Source organism: Triticum aestivum, chromosome 2D (genome assembly GCF_018294505.1).
Source record: "Triticum aestivum cultivar Chinese Spring chromosome 2D, IWGSC CS RefSeq v2.1, whole genome shotgun sequence".
NCBI lineage: Eukaryota > Viridiplantae > Streptophyta > Magnoliopsida > Poales > Poaceae > Triticum > Triticum aestivum.
This window is the reverse complement of record NC_057799.1, coordinates 485,004,678-485,014,252: the sequence shown is the minus strand read 5'-3', so window position 1 is coordinate 485,014,252 and position 9,575 is coordinate 485,004,678. Positions and strand designations below refer to the sequence as shown.

At 45.7% G+C, this 9,575-nt stretch overlaps 1 protein-coding gene across 1 annotated transcript; it reads right to left on the bottom strand.

Moving 5' to 3' along the window:
* Positions 1–6,552: 6,552 nt before the first annotated feature.
* LOC780670 (transcription factor MYB4) lies at positions 6,553–8,553 on the bottom strand. The gene is made up of 3 exons (XM_044477625.1): positions 8,255–8,553; positions 8,014–8,143; positions 6,553–7,464 (listed from the first exon to the last, which is right to left on the bottom strand). Exons 1-3 carry the CDS (start codon positions 8,385–8,387, stop codon positions 6,888–6,890), a joined length of 840 nt encoding a protein of 279 aa, XP_044333560.1. The 5' UTR covers positions 8,388–8,553; the 3' UTR covers positions 6,553–6,887.
* Positions 8,554–9,575: the final 1,022 nt, after the last annotated feature.

Below are 9,575 nucleotides of genomic sequence, written 5' to 3'. Positions count from 1 at the left end.
GGTGGGTTGGGTTGAAGTACTATCAAATTTGTACTACCACGGTTCCTGTCATTATACGCTTTTAGGTATTTGGTGAGTGACACAATATTTCTAACCGTAGTCAAAGCTGTTCTATGTATATAAAAGGTTAAAATAAAGAGCACCTGGATGACTGAACTGTACTTGTGCATTTGGCAAAGTTTCCACAGTGAAGTTTTCATGGTTGTCTTTCAATTATTTGTCAGTACATTAAATTGTGAAAACAACTTTAAAAACCGCACCGACCGGGTTTTAAATGCACGCAAGTAATAGGTTGAAACTTGAGTGCTTTTTATATAAAAAGGGAAATTCCACATTTCTGGTCCCGCAACAAGTGATTTTTTGGGTTGAGCCGCGACGGAAAACACGAAACCTTAGCCATCCTCCCCTCCTCCACTGCTGGTGGAGGACGCCATCAGGAAAAAGCCTGCTCGGTCGACCGCGGCGGCGGGATGCCTTCTTTTTTGAACACAGGCAAGCGCTCATATACACGCGCATACACTCACCCCTATGAACGCACACACGCACACCCTACCCCTATGAGCACCTCCGAAAGACTGAGCCGACATATCATCTTGAAACTTACGAAGTCACCGTAGGCACCTCGTTATCGACAGGAACGTTCTTGTGAGACGATCTATTACGCAGGGAGCTCCCCAGTCATGTGACGCAGTGGCCCATAAATGGCACAACATAGTTGATGGACATGGAGCTTGGATGTCGGGCCAACGGTCCCGGGTGCCCTAGGTGGTGGTTGTGTTCTTGTGATGCATGGACGGTGGGGGTCAGAGTGGGCGTCCGATGTGGTGATGGGCCTCCGAAGTCCAGATTTGGCAGCGGAGGCTTATGGACTAGTCGGCGGTGGTAGTGGCGACGCAATAGCGATAAGGCAACAACAAGGTGTGCAACAGCGTGACGTGAATGGTGCGGTTACGGTTTGCGATGGTCATGGTCTCACGGAGTTGTTGTCGTGTCTCAATGTTGTTGTCTCTGCCGACCTCTGCCACACGAGGTTCCTGGAGCACGTGCGTGTGGGATGGGTCTCGACGGTGTTTAGCACTCTGTGTTATGTGACAATTCTTTGCTCGCACACATAGGTTTGATCGCGGGTGGTATACATGCCAAGGATATGCACGGAAGCGGCCATCTCCTGACGTGAATGCCATCGAATGGTTCCGATTCAAATTCACCGTTACCATGGTGTTTGTACGCCTTTCCATGCGGCTTCGTCTTCCTCGGTAAAGGTGGTGGCAATGTATGGTCTCTTCGAATTGGTGGTCCTCTTCGAGTACTAGGTCTAGGGCTCTGCGGTGAAAACCCTAGGTCCAATTCGTTGCATGTGGCAATGGTGGTGTTTTATGCATGATGTTCTAGTTGATGGCCTTGCTTTGGAATCTAATTAGACGAGCTCTCCAGGTTGAAAATCTAAGATTTTACCTACGATGGTTGGACCCTGCGATTGCTATTGTCGAGCGTCATTACTTTCATGGAGACCTTGCTTTAGGAGAACCTTTCTCGAAGCTCGTATGTTGTCAAGGATGGTTAATGCCGTTGTTGCTGGTTTGTTGCTAGTTGTTTGTTGTGTCAACTTTCTTTGTTTCTTCTACTTCTTCTTTTTTAATTCTTTTTGGTTGTGTGCATCCACGACGTCCGGTTAAGTCGTGATATTATGTTGTTGTAGAGACCAAGTGTAATTGTTATTATCTTGATATTATTATGTCACCCTTTCTTCACAAAAATAACTGATTTAATCTAGTTTGCTCCTTGAACTCTAAACCAAACAAAATCGATTCAAAACCCATACAAATGAGGTCCCTCGCCTCATTCAAAGTGGTTTGATGGATGGCAAACAGTTTTGTTCTTACAATGGGTGCCTGTTTGACGAAACAATGTTCAAAACACTTAGAATAAGCCAAGAAATATGAAATATTATTTGTAAACAAAACATGAGTGTTTGGAGAACTGAAAAAGAGAAAGATTTAGGAACTTTAAAAAATACAAAAAATAATGATGAAAATGTCCGAATTTTTCGTTAAATATTTGACAAACTACTCTAGTTGCCTTGGTTTCTACTAGACTTGTAGTTTCCATTTAGTTTGTAGTTTTGTGATTTTTTTTTCATTCTTGATATTCTTAATTTTTTAAAATATTTTTATATTGTTATTTTCGTGTTGTAAATAGATTTCTATTCTTAATAAAATATTTAAATCCAGTTTTACATTTTCTTGTGAACCCATGTGTGCAAAAGCACCTTTACATTTTTTTAATAAACTAATTTGAATAGGATAAAAAGTAAAATTTGTTGTATCTTGAGTGTTAAGGGTCAATTTTCTCTTATTTTATAGTGCAAAAAATACACTTGAAAACCATTAAAAGGGAATTTTACAAAAGTACGATCAACTTTAAACTTGTGACGCAGACTAAGGCATAGCCTAGTGGTGGGAAGGGGCTGATGCCTTCGCACCCACCCAGGTTCAGGGCCCGGTACTTGCAATTTGAGTTTGTTGCATCAATTATACTATAGGGGGTTCCCTTACAGTATTTCTGTCAAAAAAAACATAGGTCCAAAATGTTAGTATTTGAGTCCTGGCCATTAGTTTTCGAGGAATCAATCAGCACGCGTGGGGGTGGCGGGGGGGCTCTTGGGGTAGAAGCATCTTGAGTGGTTTCCATCGCATTTTATCTGTCAATTTCATCTTACCAGAAATTTTGAGTCCTGACAAGCATCTTGAAGCATTTTGAGTCCTGACAAATTCTTATCTGTCAAATTAATCTTACCAGAAAATGTTGAAGCTTTCAGGTTTCCATGGCATTGTAACTGACCAAATGACCTGAAACTCCGTTAGTCCGCGAGGCACAGAGGCGAGTCGTTCTTACAGCGTACAACTTCGTTCCTTGACAAAGATTGAGGTTCATTTCACACACTTGACAACGCTCGAGTTTTAAACTGGTACAACGCACCAACCGAACGTGTGCACAGCAGCAGCATGACTGCGCTGCTGCTCCTGTATTAATCAACACCATCATCAACTAGTGGCACAACGACACATCCTCTATTTAATTACAGGTTTGGTTGTAAAGTAATCGACTTTTGCAGCCACTCAGCCCGACGCATCTTTTCCTCTGACAATAAAATTAAACTAGTCGAGATATTTTAAGATGCGACAAGGCTGAGCATCCTTTGATTATGGTTTCAGGACGATGCTGAAAACACACTTGATCAGCAGCGGCAGGGAAACGGACAAACCAGGCCACAGCAGCGACTATTTCTAATCTCTAAACAAATTATGCTAGTAGTGCAACAAGAAAGCGACCGATAATTAGTTAGTCGATACACATGTGGCGCTGTAATGGCTGGCTGCTTACACCGGGTGAGTGGTCTTGTGCTGGAGAAAGTAATGGCTGCTTGCATTCGGATCACATGGGTTAAGTTAAGCTGCTTCGTGGTCCAAATCAAGCCATCATTTCGGCCCTGCGTCGTGCCTGCATGCACATGTGGTGTTGTCACCACATCGCATTTGTTTATTGCTGTAAAACTTTATCGAAAACGACGGATTTTAAGTATGGCAATTCGAACATTTTTCATGGCAACTTTAGTTCACACGAGGTTGACAAACATGATAATTTTCTGATAATTGAACGAACTGGGACAAAGTTGCCATGTTTTAGCAACTAAAGTTGCCACCTCGCGTCGATTAAAGTTGTCATGAAAAAACGTTTGGGATGACATGCTTAAAATCCAAACGTTCAGGATTTATCCGGGTCCAACTTTATTTTGGTTCCCGTTTGGGGAAAAGGAAAAAGGAAATGTACTAGATATGCTGAGGTGAATGAATTTGCGTTTAGGGTTCAGGTACTTGTGTATTTAGAGAAGAGAGAAATCCTCAACGTACTGCACATCATGTTTGAACATGGGCATCTGAAAATCGCCGCAAACGCTATGATCAAAATTTCCGTGTTTAGTAAAGTCTGCGCCTACAATGTTGGAAACAATGAGTCAAACATTATGTATTTTTCTTCCAGCAAATCTTTTTTCTCTTTTTTGTGCTGACTGTATCTGATGATATTTTTGAATAAATTTCGGTATGCTCTCATGTTGTAACGTTGATGCACGTCTGTGAATTTTATAAGATGCACAAGTACCTGAACCTTAATCTCAAGCACCCTAAACCTTAGCAAGTTAACATTACAAAATCCAATTGCTTCTTCTTTTTTTGAGAAAAAAATCCACTTGCTTCTATTCACAAGCTTCATTACATCTTCTCTGCCATGGATATATGATGTGAACACCGGTTGCAGGCCTGCATATGATACTTCAATTCTTGGCCCTCTAATTAACTACCTTTCGAGGTCTTCCATCTTGACTTATTAACCTAATGACAGATATTCCACGGAGATTTTGTTGGTGGAGTTGGTCTAATCAAGGTAGAAATTTGCACGCCATACTTTTGACTTCAAAATTGAGATAACATAACCAAATCTCCATCACTATTCTTTGCTCCGCATGCGTTTACTCTAAACACCGATCTTTAAGCACACCGCTGCGCTTCATAATCATGCACAAAAAAGCTCACGAGCCCTCCCTTTATGTCCACATAATCACATGGTTTAAGTTAACAAAGGCCAAACCTGGTTGTGGGCTGCAACTAGGAGGAGAAAAACAATTCCCCCAAACTTGTATACTATACTGAGACACAGAAAAGGCCTATGATTGAGGTCATAGCAGCCGCCACCTCCACTAGCACTGTGAGCAGTTGGGTGCTGTCTGCTGGAAATAGAATCTGGAAAGGTGGGATGAACCTCATCTATCCATCCATCCATCCATGGCCATTTCTTAATCTAATTCTAATCCTCCTATTTAGACAGATAATTAGGGGACGTAGCCGAGACCAGGTCGCTGGCTAGCAAAAGGACAATTGGTGATCTATTGCCGCTTTTCAGATTCCATCACGAGTGTGAATTTGCAAGGGGCTCGGGAGCAAGAAAATCATGCGCATCCGTTGAAGAAATTTGATGGGTGCAATGAACCACGAGGGAGGAGAAGAGAAAACCGGCACAAAGGAGCACATGTGCAAAGAACAATTCCAAATTCCAACAGTTGCTAGCGGGCGGCAGTAGGGCATAGCTTAGCTTGGCCGCGCCTGATTGGGCCGCGGCGCGTCGTTTTGCTTGAGCTGCAGAGTTTGATTGGCATTTAGAAAATTCAGAAATGAAATTATAGCAGTAACTCTGAAGCCTGTAAACCAAGTGACGGTTTCAGGCTTTGCAGCTTCATTCACTTTGGCTATCTATTCCTACATTTCTGCAACCATTTGGTCAGAGATTTTTCACCCCATGCGATGTTGGACTTCGTCGTCGCATTGGAAGAAAACAAACTGGGAAAGCATATCAGAATGCTGATCGAGTTTGTGATCCTGAAAAGAAACAATATACTCGCTGATCAAATTGCTGCACGGGTCCATTACACAACGCGTGTTCAAAGGTTTCGATAGAAGGTACGTCACCTTGATGCCTACGGACACCATGAAGCATATCAGATAGTATGTTTTCTGCACACAAATTTCTCGGTCTAGGGCGCAGCTGCTTCTTTATGCCTTCAGAAGAATGTTCTGGAGGCCTGCACGGAATAATGCCTTGTGTCTTCTGAAACCCTGAACCGGCTGCTGATTCTATCTCCTAACCACTCCTTTGACTTTGACGGCCGCACAAAAGTTTTCACAAGTCCATTTGGGAAAATCGGCATTTGCTAGCTATAACAGAGTAGAAACAAAAGTATTGGCATTGTTTGCACGATTTGTTCAAGGACAGAGTATCGTGATGGGCATGAAACTGTCGGTGATAATGAGCAGTGTGTGTTTGTTCTGGCCATATCGGACAGCTGAAAAAGATAGGGTCCAAAGATACAGTATCTCAATTCCCTTGAGTGGTTGAATTGAATACTGTTGATTAACAACAACAAAAAAAAGATTGAATTGAAAACTGTTTGCGCAGCCTGAGCATAATTGGCACAAGTTGGAATAGAAAACTGCCATACTAGAAAAAATGTTTGCGCAGCCTGAACATATTCGTGTGTGAATCTAGAAAAAATGTTGAGTAGAATACTGTTTGCACAGCCTGAAGAACATAATTGGCACCAGTTGGAATAGGAAAACCGATATGCTAACGTTTTTTAGGAGTACTATATATCACTGTGCGTGAATCCGTATGGCACATGTTGTTCGTTTACTTTTTGCCAGATCAAACAGTGGTGATACAGGATCCATGACAAGACGGCCAGATCTGTCCGTGTCATTATTTAACTCTCACCACTGGAGAAAAGGGACCTTTCCTCCGGGTTTTCCCAGTCCTAACGCATGTTTTTCAGGCCTGTTTTTCATGGCGACAAGCGTGCACACACCGGAAAAGAACAGATAGCAAGACAAAAGCCCGTACTGATACACTGGTTTAATCCACACATTTCTCCAAAAACATCACATGATGCGATCCGGTGACCGAGCACATGCAGTGAGTAGTGATCAGTTTTGATCAGCCAAATGAGAAAAGCAGACTCCATTTCAGATAGTAATCTCCATGGTGGTACAGAAACTGATATTTGCACCCCGTGCAGATGAACAGATACTCTCTAACTCAGAATGCATCGGTTCCGATCACTGATCTCTCATCTTTCTATACAGCAAGGTGAACAAACAAGACGGATCAAAGAAATCTACCGACCGGGCGCATGATTCGCGTTCATGATCCGCGTTCTTGCTGGCTACTAATTTCTCTGTTAGCAATCCCTCCGATGCAGCAAGGTGGCGCGGGTAGAGAGAGAGAAAAAAGAACGATCAATTCAGGAGCAGCGACGAAACTAGAGCTCTCTCCCCTCCCTAAACCTGCGGTAAGTCTAGCGCGCCGTCGTTGTTGTCGTCGTCGTCGCCGCCGCCCTCCATGAACACCTTGAGCCAGTAGTCCATGTCGCCGCCGTCGGCGCCCGCCGGCTTGCCGAACGCGTCGTGGGGCTCCATGCAGACGTCGTTGATGTCGTCCAGCGGCATGGACAGCGTCTCCGACCAGAAGCTCTCGTCGATCTGGAACTCCTCCGACTCCTCGGACGAGGTGAAGCACTCCTCCTTGACGGACGCCGAGGCGGAGGCGGAGCTGCCCGAGTTGCCGTGCTGCTCCGCCGCCGCCGAGGCCGTGGACGTCGACTCGGTGAGCGTGGACGAGACGGAGCGCTCGGGCGAGGACAGCACGGGCGCCGCCTTGGCGGTCAGCGCGTCGAGCTTCCTCATCTTGACCTTGCCCTCGCGCTTCCGCGCCGCCGCCGCCGGCTTCTTGCGCTTCTTGGCCTCCTGGTGCTGCTCCTGCGCGCTGGGGTCGAGCCGCTTCTTGAGGTGGGTGTGCCACACGTTCTTGATCTCGTTGTCCGTCCTCCCCGGCAGCCGGGCGGCAATCGCGGACCATCTGCGCGCAAGCAAACAACACACGGATCGAATCCAATCAGCGCACAGTCCAGACAGATGGCAAGGAAAAGATGAATTCGTGCTTGTTTGTTTGTTTTAATCTGATGATGATCACGACGTGATTTGATTCCCCGACGGAACCGCGACGCCGTCCGTAGTTTAATGCCAAGTAGGAGCGGCGGTGGCGGCACAAAGTGTGTTTGCGGCACTGAAATCAAGAAGGCGCAGCTCGCCCGTGGCCGGAGCGGCCAAACAAGATGGAATCTTTCAAGATCTCGCGCATCATCAGTGATGCAATTAGCCGTAAACAAATCCGCACTTGCGATTTTTCTTTACTTCGGGCGGGGCCCGCGATGGATGATAACATATTGTTTTTTTTTTGCCCCCACAAGAGAAAGAAAAAAGAAAAAAGGGGAATAATAATAAACCTCTCCTCTGTTTTGCGATAGAAGCAAGCAGCAATGATTGCCCCCGTTTTAGCAGGAGGGGAACAGTAAGGATGTGATTGAGGAGGAGGGGGAGGAAGAAGGCGACAAGGAGTAATAGGCACCTGTTGCCGAGCAGCTGGTGCAGCTGGATGATTGACTGCTCCTCCTCGTCGGTGAAGTTGCCGCGCTTGATGTCCGGCCGCAGGTAGTTGATCCACCGGAGCCGGCAGCTCTTGCCGCACCGCAGCAGGCCTGCAAAAACAGCGCAGAAAACGGAGGTCAGAGACGGATCTTGAGCGCCCTGCACGCCGCGGCGCGAGAGAGAAGACGGCGGAGATGCGTTTGTGAGGCGGAGGGACTCACCGGCTTGCTTAGGCAGCGCGCGCCAGTTGCTGTGGCCGTGGCTGTGGATGTGGGCGACCAGGATCTTGTCCTCCTCCGGCGTCCAGGGGCCCCTCTTGAGGCCCATCTTCTCGCAGCACGGAGCCCTCCCCATTATCGCTCCTCTCCCTCTCGAATTCGTGTGCGCGGATGCAGATGCGGAGGAGTCCTCTCTCTCCCTGTGTCTTTGACTCTTCGGGGGAGAGGAGAGAAGAGAAGAGATGGGAGGGAGCACGGCTAGCCTGCCTGCCTGATGCCGCGGAGTAATGGCGGAGTCGCGGGGGTGTCCCGGGTATTTATGCCCGGCGTGGGGGCGCTTTGCTGAAACGTTTTTCAGAGGGCCAATTCTGCAACTTCGCCGAAGGAGCCAAGCCAAAGCCAAAGGTGGCTGGCATGGCAACACACACGAGAGACAATTGTTTCTCTCCCGTTTACTGTTTTTCTCTCTTTTTGGGACAACGTTACTGTATTTTTCTTTCCCGTTTGTGTGCTAGCACTTCCTCCATTTTTATTTAGTCCGCGTATTAGGTTTGGTCAGAGTCAAGCTTTGTAAACTTTGACCAAGTTTATACACGTTTTTCAGAGGCCCCAATTCTGCAACTTCGCCGAAGGAGCCAAACCAATGGTGGATGGCATAGCAACATGAGAGGCAATTGTTTCTCTCCCGTTTATTCGTTTTCTCTCTTTGGGACAATGTTTACTATATTTTTTTTCCGTTTGTATGCAACTACTCCCTTCGTTTTTATTTAGTCCGCGTATTAGGTTTGGACAGAGTCAAGCTTTGTAAACTTTGATCAAGTTTATACACGTTTTCCGGAGGCCCAATTCTGCAACTTCGCCGAAGGAGCCAAACCAATGGTGGTCAGCATAGCAACACGAGAGGCAATTGTTTCTCTCACGTTTACTCGTTTTCTCTCTTTGGGACAACGTTCATTATATAATTTTTTTATTTGTATGCTAGCACTCCCTTCGTTTTTATTTAAACCGCGTATTAGGTTTGGTCAGAGTCAAGCTTTGTAAACTCTGACCAAGTTTATAAATATTTTTCAAATGGTCAATTCTGCAACTTCGTCGAAAGAGCCAAACCAATGGTGGCTGGCTCAACATGAGAGGCAATTGTTTCTCTCCTGTTTTTCTCTCTCTTTTGAGACGACATTCACTGTATTTTTTAGGGGGTGGCGTCTAATCCTGATAGGAAAGTTGTGATGGTCCATCAATTATCTCCCTGGAGAACGTGATGATGGCTTATCTATCGATTAGACAAGGCCGTGATAAGTATTTACCTGCGAGGGGTCACAAGATT